Source organism: Falco biarmicus, chromosome Z, assembly GCF_023638135.1.
Source record: "Falco biarmicus isolate bFalBia1 chromosome Z, bFalBia1.pri, whole genome shotgun sequence".
NCBI lineage: Eukaryota > Metazoa > Chordata > Aves > Falconiformes > Falconidae > Falco > Falco biarmicus.
In genome coordinates, this window is record NC_079311.1 from 20,852,417 (window position 1) to 20,865,740 (window position 13,324).

At 39.4% G+C, this 13,324-nt stretch overlaps 1 protein-coding gene across 4 annotated transcripts in view; it reads left to right on the forward strand.

Annotated features, from left to right (window-relative positions):
* The window catches only part of SNCAIP (synuclein alpha interacting protein), a 91,312-nt gene that overhangs the window by 24,378 nt on the left and 53,610 nt on the right, over positions 1-13,324 (forward strand). For 3 of the 4 annotated variants that reach the window (XM_056325392.1, XM_056325391.1, XM_056325393.1), the window contains exon 2: positions 12,773-12,875. In XM_056325392.1, the coding sequence (XP_056181367.1) occupies positions 12,819-12,875 (57 nt within the window). In that variant the 5' untranslated portion in view covers positions 12,773-12,818. Of the gene's footprint in view, positions 1-12,770; positions 12,876-13,324 lie in introns of those variants that run through there. The other variant, XM_056325394.1, reaches the window with a different exon arrangement.

Sequence of the window (13,324 nt, forward strand, 5' to 3'; positions counted from 1 at the left end):
AAGAAGAGGAGGGGGAGATGGATTCAAAACTCCCTGAGCTGCTGGGCCCGGAGGGTTGAGATCAGCAACACGAAGTCTAGTAGGTGGGTCACCAGGGTCTACCTCAGCAGTGAGTACTGATGCCAGTACTGCTTAAAGTCTTCACGGTGGCAGTTAAACAGACCTGAAAAATGGGACAGAGCACAGTCTCATTAAGTTTGCAGGTGATACAAAACTGGGAGTTGTGCTGCCATTTAGAGGAACCTGAACAGGCTTGATGGACTGGGCAGAAAGGAATCACACAAAGTTCAACAAAGGGAAATACAAAGTCCTGCATCTGGAAAGGAATAACCCCACGCACCAGTACATGCTGGGAGCCAACAGGCTGGAAATGAGCTCTGCAGAGAAGGAGCTGGGGGAACTTGTGGACACCCAGAAGACCATGAGCCAGAAACATGCCCTTGTGACAAAGGCAGCCAACAGCCTTCCAGGCTGCTTTAGGCAGAGTGTTGCCAGTGTCCTTCTTCTTCTCCTCTGTTCAGCCCCAATGAATACACTTGGAGTACTGGGTCCAGTTCTGGGCTTCCCAGTACAAGACAGGTATGGACTTTACTAGAGCAAGTCTAATGCAGAGACATGAAAATATTTAAGGGACAGGAGTCTTTCATATGAACAGGGGCTGAGAGAGCTGAGACTGTTGAGCCTGGAGAAGGGAAGGGTCAGGAGCTTCTTACCCGTGTGTATAAATATCTGATGGGATAGAATGAGAAGAGGGAGTGAAGCTCTTCTTTATGGTGCCCACTGACAGGACAAGAGGCAATGGTCACAAAGTGAGACACATTGAATCTATCTGAACACAAGAAAGCAGTTTTTTACTGTGAAGCTGATCAAACACTGGCACAGGTTGCCCAGAGACATTGTAGAGTCTCCACTCCATCCTTGGAGACACTCGTAATCCAGTTGGGCACAGTCCTGGGTTTAACCTGCTGTAGCTAACCCTGAATGAGTAGAGGGGGTGGACTACATGGTCTCAGGCAAGCCCTTCCAGCCTAAGACGTTCTGTGCTTTAACATCAACAACTCTGTGCTTTTTTGGGGGTAAGACTGATCTACTTATGAGTTATTTCTGAAGCTTTATAAAGCTGTTAAAAATATTTTTCTCATTTTTTTCACTTTTTACTTTAGGAAAATGAATTTTCCTTTTCTGAAAACCAGTTTTTGTTGCTGGAAAAATATTTTTTAAATTCAGTCTTTGCTGTTAAAATTTCTGCTTGTAAGAGCACTGTTTGCCTGAAATGTCCATTTTTTTGAAATCATTAGAACATTTCATATGAGAAGATCAATTATATTTCATGGGAAAGGTGCTGATCTTTTTTGTGAGTGGAAAAAGTGGTTCTTTCATTCCTGAACAGTAAGAACGTCACACTTCAAGTAGCTTGCTTTTTTAATTTTTTGTAAGTATTTCATATGCCTCTAGATGACTGGTTTTCAAATTTACAAGTAGATAATTTTAAATAGACATCGGTATTTCTCCTGTAACAGAGATTGGAGAACTTACTCTCTACATTAAGCAGAAACACTTTGTCATTTTAGAGTCATGCTGTCACAAAATGTTTAGCAGGAAGATTGAACAAACTCATGTGTTGAGAATGAGATGCAACCACAGATAACATGAGGTTAAATGCATATTCATGGAACAGTTTAAAGGAAGAAGCAGAAGCTCATTACCATTTAAAGACCCTTTCTAAACAAGTGAAGAGAGCAGCCATCATGCCCAAATAGGGTCAGTGGCTGGCAAGAAGTAGTACTCCACAGCTTAGGTAAGTGGGATGAAAGCAGCAGTTGAAATAAGTAGAACTACAGGTTATTTTCCACACTTGGTGAATTCAATGCCCTTTAACAAAAAATGGTTGAGAAGAATGAACAGTTTATTGTTTCATTTTATCTTCCCTCTGAGGTAAGATCTCTTTTTTATATGGAAAATTACTAAATAAGGAATGAGCTTATAGAAATTAATGGTCAAAGTTACTTTGTGGTCCTTGTGTGCGAGAAGTGTAACCACATGTCATAGTGGAGAGAAAAGGATGCTGCTGAAGTGCACTCAGTAGAAACTGTACCTCTGTGCATGGTACCTTTGTTAAAGCACTGCTTTTCTTACTAGCACAAGTTGGCAAGTGGATAAGTGGCAGAGCCAGACCAGGTTCCGCTTCTAATGCAAAAGTTCCACTTCTAATTCAAAAATTAGAAGTTGGAGTAAATCACACCACCTGCATTGCTAGAAGTTTGGTTGCAAATTGCATCCAAGACACCAGCTGTGTGTCCCACTCCACTTGCACACAGAGTATCCAAGTACCGCTACTATCCTACTCTGGCCTCTGTGGTCACTAGATCACTACAAATTATGGCATTATAGAAATAACTTATGGTAATGGAACAGCATATATTCTTGTTGTTGTGTTCGTTCTTGTGGAGTTTTTGTCGAGTCTTCCCCTCCATTTGTACATATATGTACATATGTCATTTACAGAGAGGAGTTGTTTCATCTGGTTTTGATCTGCATGTTGATGAGTATTAAAGCCCATAGAAAGAGGTAGCTGGTGTGAAATCACTGAAACAGTTGCCATATAAGCAAGAGTACCATAAAGTAAGCATATGAATTTTGCATGACTGGAAGGTATTTCATATTAAAAGCAAATAGCCTTGTAGTAGTTCAAAGGGAATAAAAACATAAATTAATCCAATACAGCCAATGCAATATCTCTTTTTCAGAGAATCAGTTGACCTTTTGTTTGTTTTGATCCTGTCGTTAAAGTGAAGCAGACAGTGCATGAGCTTTTGTACAGTGCTTGAATCATGTATGCTGTTTCAGTTTTAAAATAACAGCTATTAATTTCCAACTCCAAAGGTTTCTCCTTCAAGGCTAATTGAAACAAACAAGTTTGTTTTTGTAAGCCTCATTCCAGAATGCTCAAGTGCATATATTCTGGCTGAATATTTGGAGTCCAGTTTTCTTTGTGCTTCAGTCTTGAAGGAAATATGAAACTGTGGGGTGGAAAGGAGGGTTTTATTATGAGGAATCTGGGGTGATTTGCAGTGAACAGGTGTCTTTCAAGTTGTGTTTCAGTAAAAACGACTCTTCAGTTAGACAGATCACTCAGTAGCCTGAATATTGGATTCCTTTTTGTTAGGGTTTCTTTTGGAATGAAGTAGAAACACTCTTTTTTAGTATTAAATGTAACGGTTATTCATGAGAGTGCTAAATGGAGTAGCATTTAGAAAAGCAGGAAGGAAGTACTTCCTAAGAGCCAGGTAGTCATGTCTTGCCTTAAAGTGTGTGATGTCTTAATCAGACAGATATTAATGGCAAAGTTTTCATGTACTTTACTGGAGTTCAGATGTCACCCTTGGACTAACACTTTCCTTCTGTGGTAGCTTATGTGGAGTACTATCCAGTGTGCTAAAAAAACCCCAACAAACATGAGCTATGTCTTACTAAGCATACTTTACTGTGTACATCCTGACATGTATATTACTTACAGACTACATAGTATCATTCACTGTAATTATTAAAAAAACCTTGATGTTAAAATGCCTCAAGTTTTGATGGATTTTCCATGCAATTCATGGCGGTAGAAGATAGAGTAGGTGAACGATACACTATTACATACCTCCACATGATTTCTTTGAAATTATAGAATTGTAGAATAGTTTGGGTTGGGAGGGACAAGAGTTATCTAGTCCAACCTCCCTGCAGTGAGCAGGGACATCTTCAACTAGATCAACTAGACTCTGGCCATGAACATTTCTAGGGATGGGATATCTACTACCTTTCTGGGCAACCTGTTCCAGTGTTTCACCACCCTCATTGTAAAAAAATTCTTCCTTATAGCTAGTCTAAATCTACCCTCTTTTAGTTTAAAACCATTACCCCTTGTTATATCAATACATGCCCCACTAAAAAGTGTCCCCATCTTTCTTATAAGCCCACTTTAAGTATGGAAGAGTTGCAATAAGGTCTCCCCAGAGGCTTCTCTTTCCCAGGCTGAACAACCCCAGCTCCCTCAACCTTTCCTCTTAGGAGAGGTGGTGTTCCAGCCCTCTGATCGTTTTTGTGGGCCGCCTCTGGACCCATTCCTACAGGTCTATGTCTTTCCTGTGCTGAGGACTCCAGAGGTGGATGCAGTACTCCAGGTGGGGTCTCACAAGACAGAAGCAGAGGAGGAGAATCACCTCCCTTGACCTGCTGGTCATGCTTCTATTGATGCAGCCCAGGATACAGTTGGCTTTCTGGGCTGCGAGCACACTTTGCTGACTCACCTCCCTTAAGACTCCATAGAACTGCTTTATGTCCAAGCAGTATGGATGAATATTTGGTCTTGAGGTCTAGGTAGGTGACTAGAAGAAGTTTGATTATGTTTGGCTAGAAACAAATACATTTATTCTTATCTAAAACCAGTGCTGAATGTGTATTGACTTCATAAGGAACAGCACTGGGCTTGGTATTTGTGCCTCTTCGGGGCTATGGGTGGATTGTTTCTGCATGCCTGGAATGCAGAGTTTTTCTGAATTGTAAAGGTAGCATCTGTTGGTCTTGGGAAAGTGTCGTGCTTTGCTGCATTCCTTCTTCCCATCCTATCAGTGTAGCTTTTGCACTGATGGTACTTGTGTTGTGATTAAAAGCAGTGCTTTTATTTTTAAATGTTTTAGAAGTATCATGCTGTTATGAATTACTGCTGTGAACTTTTAAACTCAGGAAAACTTCTGAATAAATGTGATAAGGGATAAGGTAATCCTGGTCTCAGGATTCATTCCTTCACTGAAATAAATCACATCATTTTTCAGCCTCACTGTTAACTTTTTTTTTTTTTTTACAATGAATTGTTATTTAAAATCCATCTTTATTCTTTAAAATTTTTCTCTGCTCCTACTGAGCTTTCCCTTTATATTTTTATATATTATATTTGACTGGACAGGTAATTTCCTGTACATGATACATTTTTATTGGCTTATGTAGAAGAAAGAAAGGTAAATAAAATAAACTAGTACAAGAGAGGTGCTCAGTTAGTAATGGACAATACAGCAGGACAAGTAATAGAAAATAGAAAAAATGTTATTTAACACAATTAGAAAAAAACACTTTGGGAGCCCCAGAAAGTAAGAAAAATGGGTTGCACAATGCACTTCAGACTGCATTTTAATATCACAAACCCTTATATGACTTAAAAGTGCCAACATAGTCTAACCATATGTCAAGTTGTCATTTTGTTTGAATGCATGAAGCTAAGATGGTATGTTTATAACACAAAGGAACCTCTATTTGATCTGCAGGATCGCCCTTCACATTCTCAAAGTCATGTGCTCGAATGTTTATTGATTATAGCCAAGTAATTTGCCCCATAGAGATAAAAAAGAGAATGTAAATATGAATGAGAAGCTGAACTCTTCTAAGAGTGCATGTATGTATAATTTTAAATTTAAAGCATTGCTTATGACTAGGTATCATTGTAGGTACCTTCTAACTCAAATATTCCATCCCATTCTATCATATTCTGTTCTCTTCTGTTCTATTCCAAAAAGATGAACTGCAAGCTTTCTGTGTCTTTCAGGCTTTCTCCCTGTGTTGAATGCCCCACATTTATGGCTTGTGGAGGAGCCATCTGTATTTGGCAAATCAAGATTTTCAGTTGTTCTGTGGTTCTACAAAGCTTCAAATGTGACCTCTTCCAGAGTCCATTGCAGTGTATTCACATCTTATTATTTAATTGGAATACTCTTTTACCATGGAGGTCTGCTAACAGACAAGGACACAGGCTATGTGAAAAGCTGGACAAATGTAGAGTGACAACACAATACCTGTCTCAAAGAACATGTAGTCTTTAATAAGAGACAGCACACAGCTAGGCACTGGGGAGCATAAGAACCAGTAAGAGGTGTGATAGCTGGGAAAGTGGTGGTGTTAGCCCCAGCTAGCTTTGCTAGGACTCACTGGCGAGGCTTTCTTGCCTTCATTTCAACAGTCCAGCTTTCATATCCCCTAATTACAGCAGTGCCTCTGAACATACTATAGTGCTTTCCTTATACTATGTAGTAAATAGGGTCACAAGGCCAAATTATTTTTTGGTAGGGCTTCACTGTTACAGTGGAATATAAGGATGGAGGAACAGAATTCAAAGGTCTAGCTGTTCCCTGCTGCTGACAGATGATGTGCCTTCCTGAACTGTAGATCTTAATCAGGTGCTGGGGCTTTCGCTGCATGCTAAGTAGATGTAACATAATGTAACATTACACTGTTGTGTTTGTTTGAAAGTGAAGAAACTTGGTTGTATGATCTTGGTATTTTTAATGTTAGGGAATAAAAATCAGACATTTACCAGATTTCAAACATTTAAAAAATTTAAGCATACTGTGTGCTTAAATTAAAGATGTAAAGTCTTTCTGCCCATGAATCTTGTTCATCTTGAGCTATTATAGCCTCTGATACTTACAAAAGGGCAACATGTTTGTTTTCTTATCTCAGACCTATAATTGTAAAATGTAACCTTATTCCCGTTATGGCATTTTGGAATTTAAAGCCTAAATCTGTAATATTAACTGTGCTTAACAGCCTTCTGCCAACCACTATAGAAGTATTGACATCTGATTTACTTTATATTTGATTGAAAGTTTAAGTAAATCCCCAAATATTTTGGTATAGTAGTTCTGAGATGAGAAAAATAAAGTCCCATGTGGCATTTAGCAGGATTTCTTGAAGTGACAAATGCAGTAGGCATTTAATTGACAGCAGATCTTCTTATTGTTATTTGTTCTTGTTATTTATGTATCCATAAATAATTCAAATTATACATTCTCAATTGGTTGTTTTGTTTTGGCTCAATAAAGGATATCTCCCCTGTGCTTCTTCTTGGATCTAGTCTTTCACATGTGGCACTTGAGACTGTTTTTGGCAGGGGTAATGGATCAGATTCCTTTCGAAGTTACCGAATTCGCTACAACCTTGTTACAAAGCAGTCGCTACAAATCAGTTGTGCTGTTTTAGTCCATGATTTTTCACTGAGCAAGGAGAACAAGAAACTGAACCTGATGCTTGCTTATGTATTGCCTGTCATACCAGTCTCTTTGTTCACTCAGTTAATTGACAGCAAATACTCACCTGTATGGCCTTGTTCTTGCCTGCTGTGCATTAGTATGGGTAAGGTGATGGCCATTGACTTCACAACACAGTCAGAGAAAGGACTGGCTTTTAAAGCATTCCGGCCATTCCCACACTAAGCCTTCATCCTCAAGAGGCACACCAGCCCCTAGGGATTGTTGCTGGTGTGACTGTTTTTTTGAGACGGTGTGCTGGGACAAATCCAAGGCTTGATCTACCTTTAAAAAAGAAATCTGTGAATAGTGTAAGCATTTCACCTGTAAGTAATGTATGCCGTCAGTCTGGAGTGGAGTTCTAGTGTTTGCAGAAATTGATGGATTTGTTCCCTGTGTCTAGTAATTCATTGCTTTTCTTTTTACTATTACTTCACTGGGAATTGCTTTCTTTGCCCCCTTTTTTCCTCATTCGCCTAATTGTATGGAATATTTGTCAGTAACAGGATAGTTTTATCTGAGAAGGACAACAGCAGAGAATTTTTTTTTGTGGAAAAACAATAAGGATTATTGCTGTTGTATGAAAACAGGAAGGTTGGGGCATTTTTGTCTTTATTTTACAACCTGATCACTGTTTAGTATCTGTGGCAATGCAACATATGCAATATGTTATTGTACTGGTACTATTATCACCACATTTTTGTGTGGTAGTTCTTAGCTGGATGATTTCTCCTGGTAGAACTGTTTCATGGAACTATAAATATCATTTTTTCTTGAGTACATATAGGTGATGTTTATGTGGTTTTCTTCTTTTAACTGTGAATCCTGAGAGCAAACAGGATTTCTTTTACCTATATAAAATGTTTATGTGTCTTTCTGCAGGCCAAATTACCAGAGAAATACCCTTTTGGGGGTTAAAATTTTGTGAAATATTTGATGACTAGCTTCCAAAATACATTTAGGAAAATAGACCAGTTAAATGTCAGACATTTCTGTTGGTAGGCTACAGAGTCATCTGTATTGCTTTGGTGTTGATGCTGGAAATACATTATTCATCTCATATCATCCATTGCTGGCAGTTGCAATTTTGCTTGCAATTATTGTTGCCTTGAATTTGACCAGTTGTGCTTATGATCTGCTTGTGAATGCTATTCAGATGTTTATACTTCTGGTGATATGCTGGTTTCAGCCATTACAAAGGTCCCAAAATAGTCTGAGTACTATCCTTACCATATGGTTTTCATTATATATGGTGTAGTTCTACTGTGTTAAATTGTATCAAAAAAAGTGCACCTCTTGAATAAGACTCCAAGTATAGTCTTGGGATATCTGATTTGGTCATAGTATTTATCCTGAGTTGCTGTCCAGTTTTACCTCAAGAAAAAAATGAAAAACTTATAGCAAATTGAATGCATGAGTCTCTTGCCCTTTCTTTACATATAATTGAGCAGTATCATCAGAAAGTTAAGTTTTCCATAGAGAAGATGTGTTTGTTGTGGTTACCAGCTTCCTCTTCAACTTTGTGTGTTTCATAGTCTTTATGTTTTGAGAAGGCACAAGGTAACATTTTAGGGAAGTAAATGTTGAAAGACTGGCAGGATGAGTGTTGTATATCTCTAGGTGAAGCACAGTCGTTTTGTCAGTCAGGGATGGGTGCATCATTTTTTTGCCTCGATGGCTTTTTGCAATGTAGAACTAAAAGAAAAGTTTGAAAGGTTGAGATCTTTTTGTTCTAAAATCTTGAGATATGTGGAAACCAGGAATAGTAGTTTTTTATTAAAGCTATGGAGTTTTTTAGCCGAATATATCAGTTTTAATTGCAAAATAAAAATTTTAGGTCACTTCTTGATTCTGGCTTATTTATGTGGCATGTTTAGAGTAGCTTTGTTTACTTCTTCCATTGTTTTTTAAACATACTGGGTAGGGGTTTTTTTAATCCATTTAATTCCAGTGAAAAATTGAAACTCAGTGAAGCTTTAGTTTGGTTTTAGGCTATTTGTATGTGATATGGTCCATGTCTTTAACCTTTAAACTGCTGTATTTTAATTATCTTCATACATATATCACCTTGTGGAATGATACTGGTTAGATTTTACAGTCCTGTAATTTTGTGTAGCACAGTGCATATACAGTTGGCATTTAACTTGCTTCTAAAACTGATATAATTGGTTTGAGCTGCTATCAATAGTCACAGTGATAAACTGACAATTTGTCTTTACCTCTGTGAGGGACACTGTGATGGATTGATCTTGGCTGGCCGTCAGATGCCTCCCACCCAGCCACTCTTTCTTATTCCCCCTTCTGAACAGGGCAAGGGGAAAAAATAAGATTAAAAAGTGCATGGGTTGGGATCAAGATGTGGAGGTTGCTCACCAATTACCATTGCAGGCAAAACAGACTCAGCTTGGGGAAAATTAGTTTAATTTATTGCCAATTAAAAATAGAGTATAATAGTAAGAATCAAACACAAAATTTAAAACACCTTCCCCCTACCCCTCCCTTCCCAAATTCAACTTCACTCCTCTGTTCCTGACTCCTCTGCATCCTCCTCCCTGAGTGGCACGGGGAGGTGGGGAATGGCGGTTGCATTAAGTTCATCACATGTTATACCACTGCTCCTTCCTCCTCACACTCTTCCCCTGCTCCAGTGTGGGTCCTTTCCACAGGGTCACAAGTACTGCCAGAAACCTGCTCCGGTGTGAGCTTGTTTCCATGGGGTCACAGGGCCTGCCAGGAGGCTTCTCCAGCACAGGCTCTCCACAGGGTCACAGCCTTCCTTGAGTGTATTCACCTGCTCCAGCATGGAGTCCTCCATGGGCTGCAGGTGGATATCTGCTCCACCATTAACCTCCATGGGCTGAGAGGCACAGCCTGCCTTACCATAGCCTTCACCATAGTCTTCACCACGGGCTGGGGGGAATCTCTGCTGCGGCCCCTGGAGCCCCCCCTGCCCCTCCTGCGGCGCTGGCCTGGGGGGCTGCAGGGCTGTTCTCACATTTCCTCACTCATCTCCCCCAGCTGCTGTTGCACAGTAGTTTTTTCCCCTTCTTAAATATGTTATCACAGAGCCACCACCAGCATCACTGATGGGCTCGGCTTTGGCCAGCGGTGCGTCCATCTTGGAGCTGACTGGCGCTGGCTCTATTCGACATGGGGATGGCTTCTGCAGTCTTCTCACAGAAGCCACCTCTGTAAACCCCCTGCTACCAAAACCTTGCTGTGCAATAAACCTTAAAAAAATACACTGAAATTCTATGTGTCTGTTAAGAATGGAAAACCTCTAATGTGGAAAAGAACCTGTAGACTTGAATGGCTCACGCCTTTTCACAACAGCTAATTGCTTGCATTGCAAGGATTTTGTCTGATTTAATGTTTCCCTCTAAGAATGAGTTTAGCATTTGGGAACGGTGCAAAATTAAAAGCTTCCAATTAGTTTCACATTGTAGCTGCTTCTGTTTCCTCATATCAAGTTGGACTGAGGGCTTTATACTGGTTTTACCTTTTTGTAGCCATCTCCTTTCCTTCACTCAGGTCTAATGAACTCAACTCTCTCTGCAGTGAGAGCCAGTAATAGGTAGCTGAAGTTGTTTTACATGCTTTCTTCCCCCCCAGTTCCTCCTCCCTAAGAGTTCGTTCCTTCTCATATTGCAAGGAGCAGAAATACCCTAATACATTAAAGAAAACTCCTGGGGTTTTTTGGTTGTTTGGTTTTTTTTCACTTTTTCTTTTTGATTGTCATGGTTTAACCCCAGCTGGCAACTAAGCCCCACACAGCCTCTCATTCACTCCCCCCTGCTGGGATGGGGTAGAGAACCAGATGAGTAAGAGCAAGAAAACTTGTGGGATGAGATATAAGTAAAGCAAAAGCTGCACATTCAAGCGAAGCAAAACAGGGCATTCATTCACCACTTCCCATGGGCAGGCAGGTGCTCAGCCATCCCCAGGGAAGCCGGGCTCCATCACAGGTAATGGTTACTTGGGTACACAAGTGCCATCACTCCAGAGGTCCCTGGCTTCCTCCTTCTTCCCACTGAAAGAAGGCATGATGCCATATGGTATGGAATACCCCTTTGGTCAGTTGGGGTCAGCTGTCCCAACTGCGTCCCTTCCCAGCTTATTGTGCCCCCCAGTCCACTCGCTGGTGGGGTGGGGTTGAGGAACACAAAAGCCCTTGGTTCTTTGTAAGCACGGCTCAGCAGTAACCGAAACATCTCTGTATTATCAGCACTTTTTTCCAGCACAAATCCAAAACACAGCCCCATACCAGCTACTGTGAGGAAAATTAACTCAGCCAAAACCAGCACATTCATTTATAGAGAAAATTGTGTTGAATAGTCCTTTACCTTCAGTAATAACTTGGTGAGAAATAAGAATTTGCTTTTCCAGCTCTTTCAGCTTTAAACTCTAGATTCGCCTCTTGGTTCTCTTCATAACTTTTCAAGAACAGGTGTCTTACGATCAGCTTTCTGCTTTGGTGAGGTGTTACAAAGAAGATTAATGATGTAGGTTTTGTTTGCCAGTAAACATAACACCTGCAGAAAAGTGTTTTCTTCAAATCCCTTATCCAAGGACATTCTTAACTGCATATGAATGTTTCACACAATGGTTTTATTTAGGTCTGCACAGCTGACTTCATTATTCATAAACATATTTCTTGGCAGATGTCATATGAATAAACTGGGCTTGTATAATTTTTTTTTTTTTCCTTCAGGGAATTAATTTTGTTATGTAAAATGTACTGGAAGGATTTAATTTGCTTCCGGAACAATACTTAACACTTATGTAGTACCTCACATTATTTAAAAATACATCATGCTTTTCTTTTTCAGTTTCTTTTAAAATAGTTTCCTTTTCCACTTTTACTATTGTTATACTTGTCTGTAGTGATAATGCATGTTCATTCTAGTTAGTGTTAAGAAGGTAACAAGGGTTTTATTGTCTTTGATCTTCTGGCTGTTTAAGCTGCAATTTATTCAGAATTATATATTGACTTTTCCAGCTAAATTCCTTGCTTTGCAAGAGAGTTTTCTTTTTCCCCTGCTGTGAGAAAATGGTTAAGGCCTCTGATAATCAGTGCACATTGATATAATTCTGCTTTTGCCTTAGTGTTTTGGGGGAAGTTCGTTTGCAGGCTGAGGAGAGATAAATCGTCCACTATAAAGCACTGACTGCATTGTGTGTTAAGTCTGCTTCTAAGTGGAGATAAGGTGTGGTAGGATTTGGTTTTCTGCGCACAGCATGATGCTCAGTTCTTTTCTGCCTTCTTGAGCAGAGGAGAACTATAGTAACAGAAGCTGCTGTCTTCAAGCCAGTAAAGTAGTAGCATTCTTAAGAGAAGATGCATCATTAATGCAGCTGTGGTTGCAGGGTCATAAGGGTGCTCAACCTTATGGTGTGGGTCTTTACACCTATAAGGTCTAAAGATTAGGTCTTTACACCTATATTGAACTTCTGGAAGGACTGAGTGATGCTGAATAGAGGATTTTTGGCTTCCAGGTCAAGTATCACTTAGCTATTCTCCCTGAAAATTGAAGTGGCTTCTTCTTAATGTGCAAAGTAAAGATGGAAAATCATATTTAGCTTTTAGGATTATGTTATGAAAGATTTTACTGTACAAGTTAACTGTTTTCGGTAATACAGCAACTATATTAAACCATTTCTGTGTGATTTTGACTCTCTAGTAGACAATCCATTTCTCTTTTCTTAATTAGGTCTTTACTGCTGTGCTGACTCAACCAAAATGTCCATAGAAGAATAATGGAAGCCCCTGAATACCTTGATTTGGATGAAATAGATTTCAGTGATGATATATCGGTAAGTACAAGTCTTATTTTATTTGTTCAAGTTGAGTCAATCTTAGATATCTCAACCCTGATATAACAAACAACACTATTGTTAGCAGCCACATTCCTTTTTACTTCATATATAGGCACATTTAAGTAGGTTGAATCTAGAATAAAATAAGGTGTTTTGTAGTGGAAATCACTAATAAGCTTGGAAGGAAAACGTGATTCCTCTTCAGGTAGTAAAAATTACTTGCAAATCAATAAATTAATTTCTGGGTTGCTTATCTACTCTGTTGTCTTGAACGAGTTATGTGCACTCCAATGCTAGCCTTAGACACTAAAATGATGTTTATCTTTTTTTTTTTTTAATATATTGCAGTTGTAAAAAACCACACCTGCCTCTCTCACCTCTGAATTGCTCCTTCTCCATTTAAGTTTTTACTCTGCTCTTTCCACCAGTAGCCATCTCCAAATACA